The sequence below is a fragment of the Fukomys damarensis genome, unplaced genomic scaffold (genome assembly GCF_012274545.1).
Source record: "Fukomys damarensis isolate Sample0158 unplaced genomic scaffold, DMR_v1.0_HiC HiC_scaffold_39, whole genome shotgun sequence".
Lineage (NCBI taxonomy): Eukaryota > Metazoa > Chordata > Mammalia > Rodentia > Bathyergidae > Fukomys > Fukomys damarensis.
The window spans coordinates 78770427-78792692 of NW_022900951.1; the positions used below are offsets into that span (position 1 = coordinate 78770427).

At 42.1% G+C, this 22266-nt stretch overlaps 1 protein-coding gene across 4 annotated transcripts in view; it reads left to right on the forward strand.

Moving 5' to 3' along the window:
- Window positions 1-22266, forward strand: part of Drp2 (dystrophin related protein 2) — a 45786-nt gene that overhangs the window by 8637 nt on the left and 14883 nt on the right. Inside the window, exons 2-16 of one of the 4 annotated variants that reach the window (XM_010623406.2) lie at window positions 1566-1687; window positions 2881-3044; window positions 4769-4925; window positions 7002-7122; window positions 8615-8883; window positions 9274-9420; window positions 9850-9928; window positions 12011-12071; window positions 12386-12447; window positions 15024-15098; window positions 16142-16343; window positions 16564-16649; window positions 18626-18783; window positions 19112-19278; window positions 21600-21711. In XM_010623406.2, coding sequence (XP_010621708.1) covers window positions 2998-3044; window positions 4769-4925; window positions 7002-7122; window positions 8615-8883; window positions 9274-9420; window positions 9850-9928; window positions 12011-12071; window positions 12386-12447; window positions 15024-15098; window positions 16142-16343; window positions 16564-16649; window positions 18626-18783; window positions 19112-19278; window positions 21600-21711 — 1743 coding nt within the window. In that variant the 5' untranslated portion in view covers window positions 1566-1687; window positions 2881-2997. The remainder of the gene's footprint in view (window positions 1-1565; window positions 1688-2880; window positions 3045-4768; window positions 4926-7001; window positions 7123-8614; window positions 8884-9273; window positions 9421-9849; window positions 9929-12010; window positions 12072-12385; window positions 12448-15023; window positions 15099-16141; window positions 16344-16563; window positions 16650-18625; window positions 18784-19111; window positions 19279-21599; window positions 21712-22266) is intronic. The other 3 variants (XM_033760292.1, XM_010623404.2, XM_010623405.2) reach the window with 3 other exon arrangements.

The window sequence follows — 22266 nt, forward strand, 5'->3', positions numbered from 1 at the left end:
AACTATCTTGCCCACAAAAGCCAGAAGTAGAAAGTAATTGATTGGGAAAGGGAAAGAAAATACTTTTCATGATTTGTCTCCTGTGTGCCTGACTCTTCTAGGTGGGACTTGAAAGTATATAGGCAAGTGGGAAAAGAAAAACAGGGCACTGGAGAATAATGTGAGAGCCAAATGAAAGGAAACTAAGAAGGCTGGGTGGGTGTGGCTGAAAGGCTAGGATGGGTGGAATTCAGCTCATCATGGTGCATCTCCCTAGGTTAGAGTCAGGACAGCTCATCATGGTTGGGTCACAAGGGGCCATTCTATTTGTAGGGCATTCCATTCCAGAGAATTCTGTGAGGCTGGTTTGAGCCCAGTTATCCCAGCCCAAGTGAGACTGAGAGCTAGAACCACTCCTTACTCTTGGTCTGCCATCCCCTTCTATCCTCCAGCCACCCTAGTTGGCTCAACTTCAAGCCCCTAGAAAGGGGCAGGCAGCTGTTCCAACTATTCCTGTAGGTGGGCCTCAGCATGGAAACAATGTAGGACTGTGGAAAGCCCAGAAGACTCTGTGGGAGATAAATAAGGGTGGAAACAGAACCATTTTTGGTAAAAATGAGTGTTTTCCCTAAGTGCTGAGAGGTGGGGGCCAAGATCAGGAATGTTAACCTTTTCCCCAAACAAGTCTGCTAGAAATGGAAAAGAGCATAAGGACACTTCAGGAGAGGCTCTTCCCCTTGTACAGTGGCTTACAGGAAAGAGCCACTGCCCAAAGTAACACAGAAAGACACAGGAGACTTTCTAAAACTGGCTTCCCTGCATAGACCTGCTACATTCCATTGTCCCCTCTCATTTCCCTACGGAGTTGCAAAGAGATGCCCAGAGACCGTTCATTTCTCTCCAACATCAGGGTACAGTATGAGGTTTAAGGTTATGGCTCTCCCTCCAATCTTATCTGCCTCTCATAGGCAGTGCAGAGCACCACCCCCTCCTTGTTTTCCCAATGAATTCCAATGAGTCTTCTCGTCCCTGTACTCCCTCAAGGATAATCAAATTCAAAAGGATTCTGCCACCCCAGTTTCCCAATGCAGCCATCTCAGGGCTCTGTCCCCAGCTGTGCCACACAAATTTGTCACTGCCACTGACGAGGCTTACTTAGTTGCTTATTTTCCAAGCTCATCTTGCCAGGCTTTGGGAAAATTCTTTGCCAGAGATTTGTCACCAATGTGGTCTGATCCTTTTGTCCACTTTAGGGGAGGGGTGAGCCTGGAAGCAAAGTGAGCCTTTTGTGTCTTCCATGGAAAGAGAAAATAAATCAACAAATGCTACCCTCTGCATGCCTCTGCTCAGCACCATGGAATGCCCAGTCCCACTCCTGCCATCCTTGCCATCCTAAGAGGGCCATCCTGGCCCCGGTGTGGCGGGCCCAGTTGGGAGCAAGCCAGAATTCCCCAGGAACAAAGCTTTGATTCACTGGCCAGGCCCTGACATAGCCGCCCCCTCCAGATTCCTGGGGAGTCAGTACACAAACAGGGTGGCAACCCGCGCCTCTTGTCTGGTTCAGCTCTGTCTGCCTCCCTGAGCAGGGCTGCTTAGAGCTCATCAGAACTTTGCCTGCCTGTGGCTCCCCAGACACTGCGTCCAGATTCCTGCAGAGGGATAATCATGGAGCTGTTTGATCCTGCCATGAACTCCCCAGGTAGCACAGGTAGGATCCTCTGATGGCCCACACGGTGGCTGAGTTCCGAGCTTGGTCCCCAGGGCTCAGCGGCATCCTCATTTCTCTTCCATGGTGTAGATATAAGCTGCGATTTTAATGGTATGATTAGTTTCCTAAATTGCCTGGAGGGTCTTATGTGGGGAGAAAATATGATTTAGTGGGGAAGAGGACTATAAGATTGTCAGCCACCAGCAAGGCCCAGATCCTTTCCACAGGAAGCCAAGCAGGTAAATGGGAAGTTGGGTATGTAGGTCTCCCTAAAATCAGGTAATGCAGCCCAGGCTGAAATTTCCTCCTCCAATTCCTCTCCCCTATACCCCTCTCTTGTTCTCTGGCTGGGAGGACCTGGCACTGTACTGTAGGTAGCTATCTTCTTATGGGTTATTTGGTATAAGCACCATTTCCCTGACCCCATAATGACCTGACAGGATCCTACCAGTGCCCAACAGAGGAAGTGAAGGACTATGAGCCTGAGGACCCAAGGCTAGACTTGGCAGGCTCCATGTCTCATCCTCTTGGCTGCCAGTCAGAGTACTTTGGCAGTCAGGATCCAGAATGCTGCTTTAACTCTTTCTCGGCCCATGCCCATTTTCATGAATTGTGCCCATGAGGATGATTTTCAGGCTTCCTAACTGTGATGTGGGAAGTGCAAGTGGGAAAGAGGGAGAGGTGATATTAAGGCATAGGTCCATCTGGGAAGTAGGACAGCTATTACTGATATTTCTCTCAGGCTGGTCTGCTCCCTCTCTGAATCTTTATGGGGAAGCCATAAAGATTATAAATTTATTAAATTTATTTTCTAGAAGGTTAAACTGTGGGACCTTGAAGCCTATAGCTCAGTTCAAATCCTATGGCTGTCAACATTTCGATAATTCCAACCCGCTTCTTGCCTAATGTCAATGTACTACCAGGATCCCTGTGGGTAGAGGTCTTGGCAGAATTTACAATAAGACTAATGATAATAGTAGTCAGCATTTCTATGTGACTAACCTATACCAAGTGAAGAACTTGGAGTCTTCCATATCTTCCCTCCCTGAACATACCCACACACATTAGTTATATTTCTGGACCATGGTACCAACTCTTCTTTCCTTTTGTTTACTTTAGTTCCACCCATGGCTAGGAACAGACCAGGGCATAGCACACCCCAGGAATCACAGGATGTCTGTGTTTCTGTCCAGGTTAGAGCTGCTATAACTGCCCCTGCACTTCCTTGGGATGGTGCTGGGGTTCCCTGCCTAAGTCCAAAGCTGCTGAACGGGTCTTTTGGTGCTGTTGGCCCCCTGGAACCATCAGCCATGAATCTGTGTTGGAATGAAATAAAAAAGAAGTCTCACAACCTCCGGTAAGGCCTGGTCCCTAGAAACAGGTACCTGAAGGAATTGGCTGGGATAGCATTGGGCTCCTTTTGCCACTGCAGCTTGTCCTGTGTGTCCCCTTTCCTCAGCCCAACTATCCACTTCTCCCTTTCCTTCTCTAGCACTGTGGAAAGAACCTAGAGTGAGAGGTCAGGAGATTTAGATTTGCACCTCAGTTTTAAGTAGTTCCATCACCTTTGATACATTGAGTTCTCACAATTTTAGCCCTTACTTTTCTTTAAGAAAAAAATGAATCCAGGCATGGTGGTGCATGCCTGTAAGGACAGCACTTGGGAGGCTGAGTCAGGAGGATTGCCACGAGTTCAAGGCCAGCCTAGGCCACATAGTAAGTTCAAGACCAGCATGAACTCCATAGCAAGGCCCTGTCTCAAACAAACAAACAAAGAAAAAAATGAGTGTCTTAACTACCCCACACTGATGTCATTAAGATTCAACTAAGATATGAAAATCCTTTCTAAACGTAAACATACTGATGTGTAAATGAAAGAAATGATCATTTTTACTGCTCTTCCTCTCACAATTGCCCTTTATCTTGATGGGTCTCAACTATTCTCTGTTCCATCTTTTAATACCCTCTATTCCCATCCATGCATTATCAGAACAGCTAAGGGCAACTCAGTAAGGGCCTGGAGGCAATTGCTGTATTGTTTTCTTTCCCCTATTCTCCTACTTCTCTGTGTGTGCCTGCAATTTTCCCACTCCATCCCCTATCATAAAAGCCCAAATTCCTAGCTTCTAGTGGATTCTGGTGGAGGTAAGGCAATGTGTATAAGTGGAAAGAATGCAGGCTCTGGAGTTATAGAAACCATAGCTCTACAAGTGACTTAACTGGGTGACCTTGAACAAACTATGTAACCTTTCTGGGCAATAGTAAGGCCTACCCCATAAGATTGTTGTGAGAATTCATTGAAGTAATAATTTAGTTAAAGAGCTTGACCCACGTGTAGTAATAAGTAAATAAGTAAAGGTAATTGATACTGTCAGCTAAGGAGAATGGGCTTGTTGTTTGCTTGCAGCCTTAACTGGCCTCCAACTTCCTACCACTTAGACCTCAGTTTATATTTCATTTGGGGGGTGGGGGTGGAGGGAGGCAGACAGAAATGATTATATGGTTAAAATTTTTCTTCTTCCATATCTCACATCTCTACCCAGTGCTTCTGTGTCCCTTGGGCTGCTTATATTTGCATGCATTTTTACACATGCACATGCCAGTGCTCAACCATTCACCTTGTCCTTTCCACTTACTGCATCCTCTCCTGCTCACGAGGAAGGCTGAGAGCAGTCTCTATAGATGAGCAGTTTCACGTGACTTGGATTCTACCAAAGGAAGAGGGGAGCCACACAGCTGTCATCCCTCTGCCCTTTCTCAATTCCTTCTCTTCCCAGCCTGATGATGGGCATACAGCTGAAGGAACTGAGATCCATGAAGTGACATTTTAAGCCATTTGAGTATGGGATACCCTACCCACACCTGTGGTCCGACTCACTGGTTTTAGTACTGTATTCTGTGTGGAGAGGCTTGAGAGCCCCTTTGGATGGGTAGAAGTGAGGGTTCCAGACCCCCTTCCACTTTAACTAGAGCAGTTTCCCTCAGTCCATGTGGTTCCAGATAAGTGTTTGTTTGGAAAAAGTAACGTTTTGTCACCTAAGAAGAAGATTTAATATCATTGGTCTTACCCATTGTGTGCAGTGCTCGCCTAGAGGCCTTCTCAGACCACAGTGGAAAGCTTCAGCTTCTTCTCCAAGAGATTATTGATTGGCTCAGCCAAAAGGATGAAGAACTGTCAGCTCAGCTGCCCCTACAAGGGGATGTGGCCCTGGTGCAACAGGAGAAGGAAACACATGCGGTAGGTTAGAATTGTGGAGACCATGGTGTATAGTCTCTCACTGGGGAAGGAGTCCTTGGGCAATACCTGAAAGACAGACACCCAGCTCTGCTTACAAACCTAAAGCATATGAGACTATACAGTTTTGGCAGTCTGTGGTTAGCATGCTGCAAAATCAAATCTTCCCATCATATTTAAAATGCTGCCTTAATCTTTAATGAGGACACGGGGAAATGAACATAATAGAATATTAAGAGAAAACACATAGGATATAAAACTATATACAGATGTATCTCAGTTGTATAAATCTATATACAGATATGTGCAGATGAATGACATAGGATGGAACTATATCAAAATGTCAGTACTGGTTAATTCTGGGTGGTGAAATTGGAATTCTTTAATTTTATTTTTTATACTTTTCTGAAATTTTAAATAATTCCATGATATATATTGCCTCTTTATTCAAAAAATAACAGTAAACATTTCTTAAATACAGGCGCAGTGATTTAGCTCAGTGGTTCTGGCATGTGGCTCGCAAGTGCAAAGACCTGAGTTCGATCCCCGGTACCAAAAAAAAAAAAAAAAAATCAACAACAACCATTTCTTAAATACAGGCGCAGTGATTTAGCTCAGTGGTTCGGGCATGTGGCTCGCAAGTGCAAAGACCTGAGTTCGATCCCCGGTACCAAAAAAAAAAAAAATCAACAACAACCATTTCTTAAATACAGGCGCAGTGATTTAGCTCAGTGGTTCGGGCATGTGGCTCGCAAGTGCAAAGACCTGAGTTCGATCCCCGGTACCAAAAAAAAAAAAAATCAACAACAACCATTTCTTAAATACAGGCGCAGTGATTTAGCTCAGTGGTTCGGGCATGTGGCTCGCAAGTGCAAAGACCTGAGTTCGATCCCCGGTACCAAAAAAAAAAAAAATCAACAACAACCATTTCTTAAATACAGGCGCAGTGATTTAGCTCAGTGGTTCGGGCATGTGGCTCGCAAGTGCAAAGACCTGAGTTCGATCCCCGGTACCAAAAAAAAAAAAAATCAACAACAACCATTTCTTAAATACAGGCGCAGTGATTTAGCTCAGTGGTTCGGGCATGTGGCTCGCAAGTGCAAAGACCTGAGTTCGATCCCCGGTACCAAAAAAAAAAAAAAATCAACAACAACCATTTCTTAAATACAGAATGGAATATACAGCAACAGGAAAACAAACTATAACAGTATACCATGGCATGGATAAACCTTACAGACAGTATGATGAGTGAAAAACAGTCGGATATAAAAAGAGTATATACTCAATGCTTCCATTTATACAAATTCCACAAATAGGCAAAACTCACTGGTGCTTTTACAGATCAAAATTGTGGCCACATACCCCCACCCATTATTTTTCTTTTTTCAGTACTGGGGATTGAACTCAGGGTCTTCACACTGAAATATATCCCAAGCCTTTTTTTAAAATTTCGAGACAGAGTTTTGTTAAGGCACTAAATTGTCCATGCTAGGCTCAAACTTGTAATCCTCTGTCTTGGGTGCCCAAAGTGCAGAGATTACAGGCATGTGCCGCTATGCCTTTGTGGTCGCCTTTTAAGGGAAAGGATGAGATAGTGACTGAAAGGAGCCACCAGGGGGCCTTCTGGGATGCTGGTAGAGTTCTGATTACTGATTTTAGCACTGGTTACACAGATGGAATCGGGCATGGAAATTTGCTGAGTCATACACTTTTGATTTATACATTCTGTGTATATTTCACAAAAATATTTTAATATAAATCCTGTTCATCGTGCTTTTGGTTTTCTAAACCCCTTACGGGGCATTTTCTGAATCCTCTGGAAAAAGCAAGATAGCCATATTTTCTCTGTCTTGTGGCAGAGTCACTCATTTCATACTAAATAGACCTTCCAATGTTAGAGTTATTCTTCTACCTGTGCAGAGGACCGCACCTCTTTTCAAGTGGATAACCCAGTGATATCTAGTAACGCCAAGGGACTAAGTTGCACTGTAAAGAAAGATTGTTTGTTAGTTGCAGGATGGAATTTAAAGTGGTTGAAAGACTTTCTTTTCCTGTTGATAATATTACTCGATTTTACAGGCATTTATGGAAGAAGTCAAGTCCCGGGGCCCCTATGTCTACTCTGTGCTGGAGTCAGCTCAAGCCTTCCTGTCTCAGCATCCATTTGAGGAACTAGAGGAACCTCATTCTGAGAGCAAAAGTAGGTAATCTTCTGCTCTTTCCCCCTTCTTTCTGAGCTATATACCATTAAGCAAACACTTTTTTGCCCTCCAATTGAGGAGGAGCAAGATCCATATTGTAAATAAAAGCAAAGAGAACAGAGCCTGAGGCAGCAGTCACTAGCATGAAGCCTGTATTGTACATATGGTCTTTTAACAAGGCATGGAAAAGTAAAAAAAAGACATGAACTGAACCAACTCAGTGAATAAAAGTTGCAGTATGTTTTAAAAAATACTGGATAATCGCTTCTCGGCCTTTTGGCTAAGATCAAGTGTAAAAAATACTGGATAGATGGACATGTGGCAATGCTATAATCAACAACTAATAAACTTTTAAAAACCTAAAATGTTAAGTAATGATCTTTCAAAGGAAAATTGATGATAGTTTTTTGATACTGACCATAGGGCTTCTAGTCCTTTCTGTTAATAGGGAGGACCACTCTCCATCTAGATTCAATAAAGCAGCAGGATAGGATCCATGGTGATATTTAGATATAAGTGGTGGCCCAGCAAGCCTGCTTCCCCAGAAAGAATCCTCAACACTCTGAGATAAGCTATGAATAGCCTGGAGAGGAGCCTTTATTAATTGAGTCCTTTGTCAATTCCATTTACTCTCTCAGTTTATTTGGAGCTTCTCAATGGGAGGGCTAGTCCTTTAATTTGCTGCCCAATGGGCCTCAGATAGGATAAGCTCAGGAGAGAAAGACAATTCCAATTAGCCTGGGGCTTTGAAGCTCTGAATCTTCTTCCAAGATGAAGTTTTGAGGGAGGAAGTGGAAATCTATAAATTACGAACCCAGCTTTTCTGGCTCTATGTCAACCTCTCCTGGCCTGAGACATCAAAAAATGCCTCCCTTGTTTGGATGTCAATGGGAAGCAGACAGTAATACAAAATTACATTCCAGGATGATGTGAATAGCGCTGTGGATTACATGCCTTGAAATATTTTATTCACTATTTTTCTTTACCATTTTTAAAAATTATGAGGAAATTTTCATGATGTTATAAATGGGAAAAACCAAAATGATCTCTTGACTATGATGATGGATATACACATGAACATGTGATAAAATTGTATAGATAATATACATGTATATGCATACACACATAAATACAAATAAAACTAGTGAGCTCTGAACAAAATTAGTGGATTATATGAATATCAAAATCCTTGTGATATTGGACTATTCTTCTACAAGAAATGGGGAAATGAAATCTTTAGGTTGTTCCTTACAACTGCATGTGAATGTATGAAATCTCAAAATAGTTTAACTAAAATAACCGAATGTACAAAAGGAGCTCAACTATGGAAAAGTATATATTTGTATATTAATATATACACAAACATGTACACACATGCATTGGTACACACATGCGTGCATGCACACGGGGATGTCTTTGTCTCTGCCTTTCCCAGAGCTGCTCCCATCTGGTTAAGGTTATCGTGACCTGGTTTCCTGCCTACACTTGCAGATACCTCCCCAAGACACCGGATCCAGAATCTTAGCCGCTTTGTGTGGAAGCAGGCAACAGTTGCCAGTGAACTATGGGAGAAGCTGACAGCCCGCTGTGTGGAACAGCACCGCCACATTGAGCGTACTCTAGAGCAGTTATTGGAGATCCAAGGGGCAATGGAGGAATTGAGCACTACTCTGACCCAAGCTGAGGGAGTCCGAGGCACTTGGGAGCCCATTGGAGATCTCTTTATTGATTCATTACCAGATCACATCCAGACTATTAAGGTATGCATGGCTCCTCCCCTAGCTATAGTCACTTCTGAGACCTGATGCTTTTCTAGACCCTGACAGCATTCCTCCTGCTGAGATTCTATTGGTGTGGACACGGACTAAACCTCTTGTAGTGTATGTTCTAGATCTGGGGCTGGCTTGGCTGTTGTCTCCTGAGTTCTTCTATAGTCTTCTCTTTCCCTGGTTTTGTAAAATGAGGGAAGGAAGCAGATAGATCTGTGGCCACTCACAACTCACCTTAGTTTGGTTGTCCTAATAAGCAAACACCTAAGTTGTACTGTTGAAACAAAACCTCTGAGTGAAGAGGAAAGAGTTGAATAAAAGACTAATGGGTCTGCTTTCCCACTCTTTGTCTGCTATGGCACTTGGGTCCTGGTTCTCCAGTTATTCAAAGAAGAATTTTCTCCCATGAAAGATGGAGTGAAGTTGGTGAATGACCTGGCCCATCAACTTGCCATTTCTGATGTGCACTTATCGATGGAGAATTCCCGAGCCCTGGAGCAAATCAACGTCGGGTGGAAACAGCTACAGGTAGAAGAGTAGCCTGAAGTGATCCATGAGGAGTCACCTCAGTATAAAGTAGGCTTAGGGCAAACTTTCTCAGGTCCAAAGGAAACCAAACCTACATGGGAAAAGACAAGCAAAGAATGTGGGGTTGGGGAACAGGCTTCTCAGCATCTAAGTTGCCGGGTATAATTAAACTGAAAAAAGGAGAACAACCTGTCTAGATTTGGGCATGCAGGTAGACAGAGGAGAAGAGTCACTGTGCTGGAATTAGGGAGGCTCTTCTCTGACCCATGGGAGTGTTAGGGATGCATAGGAATTGGTTGACAGTGAAAAGGGCTGGAACTAAAGAAAAGCCAGTTTAATGAAGGAGCTCATAAAGATTCTTAGAGGCACCTGAGTGTTTCCACATGAAGTAGAATGAATCCATTGTCTCCCCACCTGTTCTTTCCATAGGTGTCAGTTGGTGAGAGACTGAAGCAGCTCCAGGATGCTCACCGGGACTTTGGGCCTGGGTCACAGCACTTCCTCTCCTGTACGTAAGCCAGACTGAACTTCACTTAACAGAATCTCAGCCACCTTTCAAAAGAATCTACTGTTGTCCCCTAGAGGCCTGCTGAGAGTCCAGTATACCTTGTCAATCAAGAAGCAGTACAGATTTTTTAAAAATTTAGTAGGTGAAAGTATAGGCTCTCCAATTAGAGAGCTCCAGGCCTGAGACAGTGTACCTCAGCATGGTAGCTGTGTAAGCTTGAAAAAATAGCTTACTCCTTTTGAATCTCAATTTTTCCTATCTATACAAAAAGGGGGAATATTAAGCTTATAAATCAGGTTTTGGAAATTAAGTGACTATTTATTCAACGATATTTATTGTGTGCCAGTTACTTTTCTGGGCACTGGGGTTGCATCAGTGAGCAGAACAGAAATCCTTCGGTTGGCCAGTTTACATTCTAGTGTGGGAAGCCAGATTATAAACAACTGTAATCTATAGACATACATACATAGTGGGTGGCAAGTGCTACTGAAAAAAATAAAGCCAAGAAGGCATGGATATGGAGTACTGGACTTAAGGGAGGAGGCATTGCAAAGACCTCCTGAGAGGGTGACAATTGCACAGAGGCACAAAAGATGCAAAATATTAACCATGTGAATAGCTTAGGGAAGAGCATACCAGGCAATGATTCTAGGTCCTTAAATCAGGGTGTGTTGAGAAAAAGCAAAGAGGCCCATGTGGAGAAGAGCAGAGAGAAAGTACAAGGACAGACCATGGAGAGCCTTATAGGTGAAAGTACTTTGGATTGTATTCCAAATGAAATAGAGGACGTTTGACAGGGTTTGAGGTGAGGGATGACATGATTAGATTTTATGTTTCAATATCAGGTTAAGAATAGTTTGGGGTCCAGGTGTGGTGGCGCATGCCTGTAATCCTAGCACTTGGGAGGCTGAGGCAGGAGGATCGCTGTGAGTTTGAGACCAGCCTGGGCTACCTAGTGAGTTCCAGGTCAGTCTCAACTACATAGTGAGACCCTGTCTCAAAAAAACAAAAACAAAAAAAAGAATAGTTTGGGGGAGGGGAGCAAGAGTGGGAGCTGGGTGACCAGTTGGTGAGCACAATGTGCTAATCCAGGTGAGGGATGATGGTGGCCCAGACCTCGGCTGCAGCAGTAGATATGATGAAAATATACAGAAAGGAAACTTAGAAATGCACACAAAGCACAAGCATAGAATCTGGCATATACTACGAGCTCAATAAATGTTAGCCATGGTTAGAATCATTGCTATTATAGTCAGTGACATGAAGCTGTTCGTGCAGAGGGTTCTTGTACTTAGGGAAACTAAAGTGAGCAGATCAACCAAGTAACCTGAGCCTTTCCTGGAAGAACCAGAAGATAAAGACACAGGGCTGAGAGAAGCTTAAGTTGTTGGAGTTTTTTATGAGAGAAAGAGTAGGGGAAATGGGCAGTACCATTACCCTCTGTCCCACAGGCCTGAGAAGCTTGGCTTTTTCGGGGAAGAGTTTGCAGCTCTATGAAGAAAGTAGGGTCTACTTTGTAGCCACAGGAAAAATCCAGCTGCCTGCAGCCGAATGATAGAAATATCAGGGTGACCAAGGCCAAGTATTCCTGTGTATGCCCTAGCCACATCTCTAGTATGTTGGGGCATCAGTGACAACCTCTTCTACCTTTCTCACCCCTATCATCAGGGAAAGGAGTGTGTTCACTAGAATTGCTCACCAGGTATGATAGTAAATTCCCATAATCCCAGCACTCTCAGAGGGTGAGGCAGGTGGATCATAAATTTGAGCCCAGCCTGATTTAGTGAAACCTACGCAAAAATTAAAAAAAAAAAAAAAAAGATTAGGGATATACCTCAGTGCAGAAGTCCTGAGTTTACTTTGAAGTACCGCAAAACGGGGTGGGGAGAATGAAAGACAAAGAGTTTGCCATACCCTTGGGGGCTATTTTAAGAGCTGCAGTGAGATCAAACCTGTCCTTTTTTGTTTGACTACCCTTGGGGAAGAATAAAATAGGAATGGCAGACCAGGAGAAAAACAGCAATGCAGACTGGGAGAAAAAAAGTGGCCAGCTTGTTTTCTCTTTCTCTTTTCCTTTACCAGCCTCTGTCCAGGTTCCCTGGGAAAGAGCAATTTCACCCAATAAAGTTCCCTACTACATCAAGTGAGTGATCAGCAGAATCAGAAGCAGGTCAATCCCTACCTGCCCCCTCCCTCACCTGCCTTTTGCTGCTTATCCCTATTACTCCTTGTTCACTGGGATTCCTCCATCCAGTTCAGTTTTTCTTCCTACTCATGCCAAAAGCTCAAGATTCTCCCTGGGTAAAAGTGAACCCTTGTGCTTTGGGATCTTTAGGGTTCACCCTTGCATCCTGCAACTTTTTGCATCCAACCTATCACTGGGTAGTGTGCACATGTGAGTTGGGGAGAAAAGTGGCAGAGTGTGGATACTGATGCTCGTGATGCTTTTGTTTGTAGCCACCAGGCACAGACCACATGCTGGGACCATCCCAAGATGACTGAGTTATACCAAACCCTAGGTAAGAATGTGGGATTCCCTTCTCCATCGTTGGTAAGGCTGTAAGACTCATACAACAACTGTGGAAATCAGCCTGGAGATTTCTCAAAAAAACAAAAAGTAGAAATTCCATTTGACCCAGTCATTCCCCATTTAGGTATCTTCCTAAAAGAGTTAAAGACATCATATTACAGTGACACATGCACACCTATGTTTATAGCAGCACAATTGATAATAGCTAAAAATCTTGGAAACAGCCTATAGGTCTATCAACAGATGAATGGATAAAGAAAATGTGGTACTTCTACACAATGGAGCACTACTCTGCCAAAAGAAGGATAAATTTGAGTCATTTGTAGCAAGATGGATGCACCTTGAAACCATAATGTTAAGTGAAGCAACTCAGACACACAAACTTAAGTATTTCATGGTTTATCTTATATGAAAAACTCAATTTATATAACATACAAAATAAAAGACAGATAATGAGAGACAGAGAGAGAAAGGTATTGTAATCCATTGCGCACAAGGTACCTAAAAATGTACCTTGACTTAGTACAATTATCTTACATATTTTATATCTTCTTTGGCATACTAGTCTTGTTTTTAATCTCTATATATGATAAATTAATTGTATACGGTCCTATAAGATAAATAAATGAATCTGATGCTAGAAAAATACAAAAGGGGTAGAGGAAAAGGGGAAAAATAGAATTGAAATGTGTTATGTACATGTACCTATTTCCTACTGTGAATATAGTCATTGTGTACTGCAGACATGTACTAATAAAAGTTAAAAAAAAAGAATGTGGGGAGGATAGAGTGGGGATCTATATAGCTGCCTTTGTCCTATATTGTCCATCAACAGATGAATGAAGAAAATATATGTATACAATTGAATAGTATTTAGCCTTTAAATGGTAGTACTGCTCTTTGTTTTAATATGCATGAACCTAAAGGACATTATGCCAAGTGAAATAAGCTAGGCATCGAAAGAAAGACACTGTATGATCTCACTTGTATAAGGAATCTGAAACAGCCAAATTTATTTAGATCATAAAATAGAAGGGACTACAGGGAGGAGGAAATGGAGAGATATTGGTCAAAGGCCACAAAGTTGTAATTAAGCAAAATGATTGAGTCCTGTTGATGATGGTACGTCATAGAGCCTATGGCTAACAGCACTATTTTTATACTTAAAAGTTTGCTAAGAGGGTATATCTTATGTTAAATGTTCTTACCGTATACACAAATGATCCTGATTATAAATAAGGAGGCAGAAGGAAAGATTATGGTGGTAGTTTTACAGTATATGCTTATCTCCAAACTTATTGGTTGTAGACATTAAATTAATACAGCTTTTTGTATGTCAGTCATACCTCAACAAAATGACTTTTAAAAAGAATATAAGGGAATCTTAATTAATAAGCAGATGGCATAGAGGTGCCTGCCTTGCCCTTTCTCCAAAAGCGTTCCTTTCTCTCTGCACCTTCCTCAACTGGACTCTATGCTAGTCCTGGGCCATTCTACATAATATTAGGGAATTATACTTGTAGATGTGAAGCTACAAGTCCAGGCTGCAATGACTGTGGCACTTTTGTGCCTTATCTTTGCCCACTGAGAGAAACTCATCATGTTTCAAATTTTATCCATGTTGAAGCATGTGACTATAATTTTTTTGTTTTCATTGCTGTAGATGTTCCATTGTAAAGAGCACTTTATCTGTTCCACTGTTTTTCCCACATTTTTATTAGTGCGTATTTGTTATAGAGTTTCATGGGTTTCATTTTGGCAGGTTAGTACATGCACACAACATACTTTAATCATTCCTTCGCATCACCTTCCTTGCTCCATCCTCCCTGCTAGTTTCACATTTGGGGGGTTTCAATGCCTATAATTTGTTTTGATGATATCCCACCACTCTCTGCCTTTATACCTCTCTTCCCCTCTCCTTATCTATTCCACTGTTGATGGACATAAAAGTTTCTAGTTTGAAGCTGAAAAGTGCAATGCTATTGAGGATTTCTTATGCATTTCTTCTGATGCATGTGTACAAGGCTTTCTCCAGACCATGTTTTCCAGTCCACAGATGATAATATCATTTCACTGTGTTGTGACAAGCATTTTAAAGAACTAAAACAGAGTAGAAAATGCTAATATACAACAGATATTTAGCAGGAGTCAGATTTGATATTAATTTTCTTTTATATTTCTACATCTAGCAAGGAATTGATTTCTAAAATGTTTGTTATTTATACATGCACACATGTTTATATATTCTGGGTCATGATATAAAAAGAATTTGTCACTATGAGTCTTGATCAAAAAATGCTTGGAAATCTTTACTGTAAGACAGATAGCTGGCCAAGTGGTAGGACACATGAGTATTCTAATTTACTAGGTAATACCAAGTTATTTTCCAAAGTGACTGTATCAGTTTATACCTCTACCAGCAGTTCTCATTCAATACATCCTTGTTGGCACTTGCTATTGTCAGACTTCTATATTTTTCCAGTCTGACGGGTTTTAATTCTTCTCTTATTGTGGTTTTAATTTACATTTCCCTGATCTAAGTGTGTCTCTTTCTATTCTTTGCAGCTGATCTGAACAACATCAAGTTCTCAGCTTATCGCACTGCCATGAAGCTCCGCAGAGTCCAGAAGGCCCTGCGCCGTACGTCTCCTGTCACACTTCCCTGAAGCTTTCATCCCCATTCTCCTGTTCTACATCAATCTTCTGTTTTTCATTTTCATTCCATTTTGGCCAGGGTTGTTGATTGGTTTTGTGAGAACTCTCTAAAGGTGGGGAAATGCTGGTTGTGGACACCTTCTCTTTCCAGGATCCTTCCACTGACCTCAAGCCCCAGACTTGTTTCCAAATTAACCCTACAGTCAGCCAACTACTTGAACCTTCTCACCTCCCCCAAAATGGATAATAAAGCAACTGCTTTGTAACAGGAAGTATCCCAGCCCATGGTTTGATGTAGGTGGCTGCAGATATTTTGTGCCTTATTGCCTCTCACAGGGGTACTATTTATTCAATCTTCCTGAGCCAGATATATCTGGTTAGGCTGATTCAGCTTTGATAGTAATTAGTATGTCCCATTGCCTGGTACAGTGCCACAGTCCTGTAATCCCAGCTGTTCTGGAGGCTGAAGAAAAAGGATGGCAAGTTCCAGGCCAGCCTGGACAACTTAAGAAGATCCCATTTCAAAGTAAAAAATAAAATGGTCTGGGGATGTAGCTCAGTGGTAGAGTACTCCTAGGTTCAGTCCTCAGAATTGAAAAAAAATCCTGGTGTATGTCACATTTACCCAACTACACCTCGGAATTCACAGACGGTATCTAGGTTCTCAGAAGATTCATGGAGAAATCTATTTACAGTTAAAACTCATGTAAAGACAAAGAAACTTAAAATGGCACATGATCTCAGGAATCAATACAACAAAAGAGGTGATTATATTTGCATCTCACCATCTTCCCAAAACTGTTAAAAATGTTTTGAGTATGGAAATACGTTGGGTTAATTAAGGGGAGCTTTTTTCTCCCTTCCCCTCCTTGGAATGAGTGTCTTGCTAAAGAACAAAATTGTTTCATACTTGCACACAGTTGGGATGCTTGCTTCATACTTGTAAATTTTGGGTTGCTAGTGGCTTTATCTCCTCTAACCCCTGAGGTTCTACTTTGGGCTATATTTTTTGTCTCTTTCCTTTCCAGTGGATCTAGTAAATTTAACTACAGCCCTAGAGATCTTCAATGAGCATGATCTGCAGGCCAGTGAGCATGTGATGGATGTGGTAGAGGTCATTCACTGCCTGACTGCCTTATATGAACGGCTGGAGGAGGAAAGAGGCATCCTGGTCAACGTGCCATTGTGTGTAGACATGACCCTCAACTGGCTTCTCAATGTTTTTGATAGGTAAGGGCTTTCAATCCTGGAAGCCTCTAGGATCAATTTAATGGCACCTCTCCAGTGGGCATGGTAGGAAAGGGTTTGCTCTCATGGTGGACTTAGACCCAGCTCAGCTTGGGCATGGTTGGCCAGAGCTCTGCTGGGGTTAACTTGGTGAGGACAATGACTGCCAAGGTATTAAATACATATATATATTCATGTTCTCATTCTGTTCTTTTAAACCTAGTGGTCGCAGCGGAAAGATGCGGGCATTGTCCTTTAAGACTGGCATTGCATGCCTCTGTGGCACAGAAGTGAAAGAAAAACTTCAGTGTGAGTACAACTCCAAAGTCTGGAGTGGTGTGGGGTGGAGGGAGAGGTGTTGCAGGGAGGAAGAAGGGTATAAGACAAGCAGAAGGTAGGTCTTATTACTCAGCAGAGGGCTATTTAGGCCACTGTGATGTATCCTGGTCCAGGCTATTGTGAAGAATATGGGCCTGAGGCTTGTTATTATTCCCTGTTCCATGCCTTTGTGTTTCTAATCTGATAAAAGTACTTGGGATCTGCATTGACATCCTGGAGCATCCAGCACCTTGAGTGTCTAGTTCTAGTCCCCATGTCCTATCAGGCTTAGCCCTTTCCCAGTCTGAAGCTGAAGCCAAGTCACACATTTTCCTGGAGGCTTCTTGTGTCATTACATAGATGAAGTATAATAATATGTATTCTCTGTGAAATGGACAATATATACTTCTTAGATTTTACCTTTCTGGATTATAGCACCTTTGTTTTTCCCTCTCTCTTCCATCTTGTGTTCAACATTTTGAACTGTTTGGTGAGTCCTAATGTGTGTTGACCTCTCTACAAAATGTGGTGAATACTAGGTTAAATTGGATGTGGTACTTCCTTCAAAAGGTTTAGTCTAGAGGATGAGACAGAAACACAAATACTATTTTTTTAAAGTACTAATAAGCTGGGTGTGATGGTGCATGCCTGTTACCCCAGCACTCTGGAAGGCTGAGGAAGGAGGATCACAAGTTCGAAGCTAGCCTGGACAACTTAGTGATTTAGTGAGACCCTGTCTCAAAATGGGAAAAAAATGTAGCTCAGTATGAAGGCTTTGGGTTCAATTCTCAGTCCTGCAAAACAAAGAAAACAAGTGAATAAATGGTACTAGCCAAAATAATCAAAATGGCAAAGGATATGTGTTATATCATATCACAGAAGACGTACAACAGTGGTCTGAGAAAACTTTACAGGGAGAGGACATTTCTAAGCATGTTTATGGCTATGTTATTTTGCCTAACTTTCCCTTGAGATGGGATGTTTAGTGATTATTTATCCTCAGTTTTTAATGAAGGAAACTACAGCACAGAGAGGTTCATAACTTACTCAAGATTCTACAGCTAGTCAGCCATGGATCTAGAAGTTGAATTCAGGTTTTTGGTTTTTGCTTCTGTGTATTTTCTGGGTCTTAGGCAAGGTGTGAAGCAAGTGGACAATAACCTCTGGAAGAGGTTTGCTAAGGTTGGCCTGGGAAGAAGGAGGTCCTAGAAGGCCCAATAAAAGTCCAGAGTAAGCTATAAGTACCATAGTATACTCCACAGGCACTTAGAGGCCATTTTTAGATAATTAGCTCCTCTTTTTGAATTGTCTATACCAAGACTTCCTTCCTTCTATTTGTATGGACAACTGAGAGATTACTGAAGTATCACATTATATGAGCTACATGACAGGAGAGGGACAGACCCTGATGGTAACACATGTTCAGGTGCCCCCGAGCACACAGCTGTCATCTTGCTTCTTGAGGAATCTGTTTTTCCAATGGTGTCAGACATAGCTGTGTCTAGCAGTGCTTTTAATTCCCCATCTCCCTCCGTTCCTTATTTCCTCTCTCCCTATCTATATTTCTAATGCTTTCTTCTTGTGTCTCTCTCACTTTTTTTGCTCTGAACTCAGGGAATGCTCTTTTTCAAACCCCTAGATTTCTAAAAGGTTAAGGATGAACCTCTATGTATTCCAGTTTCAAAAATCCATGTGAGCCGGGCATGATGGTGCACACCTATAATCCCAGCACTTGGGAGGCTCAGACAGGAGGATTGCTGTGAGTTTGAGGCCAGCCTGGGCTGCATAGTGAGTTCAAGGCCAGGATGAACTACATATCAAGACCTTGTCTCACAAAATAAAATAAAATGTCCATGTGCTCAGTCCATGTGTTCTTTCCCTTTCTTCTTTTTCTGCTTTTTCTCCTCATACCATTCTCTTGCCATTCCTGCATTGGGATTGGCCATTCTTGATGGTGGGGCCGGCAGACCTCTTCAGCCAAGTGGCCAACTCAGGCAGCCAGTGTGACCAACGCCACCTTGGTGTCCTGCTTCATGAAGCCATTCAGGTGCCCCGTCAGCTGGGTGAAGTGGCAGCCTTCGGGGGCAGCAATGTGGAGCCCAGTGTCCGTAGTTGCTTCCGTTTCGTGAGTATGAAACTCCACAGGGAAGTGAGAGGAGAGGGAGGGTGGGAGGAACAGAAGAAGGACAAAAAGTTAGGTATTTGATGTAAAGTACTCACATGTGAGAGAGTTTGTAGGGATGGGATAACAGGACAGAGGGTTTCCTGGGTCCTAGGTTTGGAGTCCTGTTAGAGAAAGTGCCAGCTCAACTACAACAGGACAGAAGGTGGACACCTCTGAAGAATAGACCAATTCAGGCCCTGCTGGTTTCCCTGCTTTTCTGAGAGCTTCCACTCTAGGGACGAGATACTTTGAGCTTTATTCATTTCCATTGGACTTCTTATTTCCCTAGAGCACTGGGAAGCCAGTCATTGAAGCTTCCCAGTTCCTGGAGTGGGTCAACTTGGAACCCCAGTCCATGGTGTGGCTGGCCGTTCTGCATCGGGTCACCATTGCTGAGCAAGTAAAGCATCAGACCAAGTGCTCTATCTGTAGGCAATGCCCTATCAAGGGGTTCAGGTAGGGAAAACAATATCTGCTTGGATGATAATCATCAGAAATATGTCATGGGTCATACAGATCAGATACTACAAAGCAATGTATTATGTAATTACAATATATTTATAGCAAATCTATTATTTATGTATATTGTTGTAATCATTTCTATTGCAGAACATTTAACTTTTTGAAAACTTGGAAATGATGAATATTTTATTTTGTTTTCATTGTAATATACAGTATATAGACGTAACAAAAAATGGAAAGTGAATACTATAAGAATACCTGTGTATCAAATGGTTTGCCAGCAAATGTTTCACAATCAATTCCCCAGAAAGATAAAAGGAAGCCTAATTTGTAGCATTTGCTTCTGTGATATACACTTCCACCCTGCCTGACATCTGGTTATCTATAGGAGATCCCTGAATCAAGTGGGGAAGAGATGCGCAGTCAGTCACACATTTATAGCATTTCCACCATGCTCTATATAGCTTGAGTATCCCTAATCCAAACATCTGAAATCTGAAATGCTCCAAAAATGCATTTTGAATTTCTGAATTCGCGATGCCTCATCCACAAAGTCTGTGCAAATATTCCCAAATCTGAAGAACTTCTGGCCTCAAGCATTTTAGATAAAGGATACTCAACCTGTATAGTTGATGTTAATAGCCTCCAGAGCATAGATAGTAGTAATTAGGAAGTGATTAGATTTGAATATTACATTTATTTTTATCATGTATTTAACCATAAGCTTTTATAACTTAATTTTAAAATAATGGGTGTGTTTAACAATTGGCTTGGAAAAACCTTAAAAGTTTAATAGCCAGCTCTTGTGAGCTGGTAGAAACTGGCTTCAGCATACTGCAGTATATACCCTCAACCAAGCTTAAAAAAATAAAACATTACTGTAATTATTTTGATACCGGGGATCAAACTTGGGACCTTGCACTTGTGAGGCAGGCAGTGGCACCACTGAGCTAAATCCCCAGCCTGTAAAACATTATTACAATACATATGAAGTCTCCTGATTACATTCCCCTCCTTCCTCCACAAAGGCAAATTGTAGCTTTCATCATAAATTTTGCTTTCATTATAAAATGTTCAATTTTATAACTTTTTTTTTTTTGGCACCAGGGATCGAACTTGGGTCATTGCACTTGCAAGCAGGTGGCGGAACTGCTGAGCTAAATTCCCAGTCCTCAATTTTATAACTTTCAAGAGCTCTACCATACAACTGTCCCTAGAAACACCCTGCTTTGTATAAGATGAGCAAATGAAGGACAGAAGTGGAATGTGACTTGCCCACATTCACACACAGCTAATTAGTGCTAGATCTAACAGTAAATATTGTAATATCTGACTCCTCTAAGTCTGGGAATTTCACTCTTCTATACTACTAGGTCTGGGCAATTTGTTCAAGTTTTAGAAGTAGATCTGAAAAGCTATTCTGTATTCTGTAAAAATACTTGTTAGTACAATAACCTTTGGAAGTAACTTTTAGCCAACTTTACCACAGCTAGTAGAATAAACCTCCTTTGTATTGGAAGCGTAACTTTTCTTGGGAGCCTGAAATCCTATTGGGTCATACTGGTTTAGAAAGTTATTGATGCAGGGCCGGGGATTTAGCTCAGTGGTTCCACTGCCTGCCTTGTAAGCACAGGATCCCAAGTTTGATCCCCGGTACAAAAAAAAGAAAAGAAAGAAAGAAAGAAAAAAAAAAAGTAAGTTATTGATACAATGAGATCTTTACTGCTACTACCCCATCAAACCCCAACCTCTTTATTGTGATGCTGGCAATTGAAATCAAGGTCTTAGATATGTTATACAATCACTCTACCAATGAGCTACATCCCAAGCCCTTTTTTAAATTTTAGTTTGAAACAGGGTCTCACTAAGTGGTATAGGCTGACCTTGAACTTGCCATCCTCCTGCTTCAGCATCCTGAATAGCTGGGTTTTCATGTATGTGTCAGGATGCCCAGTCTACACCTCCTTTATAAAAAAGGTAGTGGGCCAGAGATTTAGCTCAGTGGTACTTCCCCTGTCTCAAAAGCGCAAGGTCCTGAGTTCTTAAAAAAAAAAAAAAAAGGCAGTACGACAATGCTGTTTCTCGCACTTCCTGAAAGTCTGAGCTTGGTGATTTCGTGGAGATTCATGGTCTCTAGAACAAGGCTACTCATCTGCTGAGGACTCAGCCACTACTATGTTTAGCAGATTGAGCATGATATGATTCCATACCTCACACCTCCTTCCTACATGTGTCTATATTTGGAGGTTAGGGAAATGGGTGTAGTCACTGTGGCATATTAGATTATCTTTCTCACCATGTCCCATCTCCCAAAGGTACCGGAGTCTGAAACAATTTAACGTGGACATCTGCCAGACCTGCTTCTTAACAGGCAGGGCCAGCAAGGGCAATAAGTTACACTACCCCATCATGGAGTATTACACCCAGGTATGGAGCCTCTGGGCCTTGCGGGAGGGATAAGCAGCTCTCAGGCACTGGGTTTCCACCAGCATTGGTTCCTTGTGTTCTGTGCTGCTGTGGGGAGCATTCACAAACAATCCTGGTAATTCTGAGGTATGGGGCATTCAGGCCTCTCTATTCTTCCATTATTCTCCTTCACTAGGATCACAGTTGGCCCAGGAAAGTGTCAGTCTCTTAAAAGACACTCACTTTTCTCTGCAGAGAGAGATCAAGTTTGATCCCCAGTACAAAGAAAGAAAGAAAGAAAGAAACTGATACAATGAGATCTTTACCCCTACTACCCCACCAAATGTCACCCCCTTTATTGTGATGCTGGAGATTGAACTCAAGGTCTTCGAGAAAAGTCTTCAGAAAGAGAGAGAGTAAGGCTCTTTCTGTCCCTTCTAGTTAATACAAAAATGTGTGCTCACATTAATTACTGTCATTTGGGGGGGGAAAAAAGTGTTTTTATCTAGGCACAAAAACTTCACTTGGTTTTCATCAGCAACTGCCTTGCACAGCCATGTGAGTCTAGATTACTCA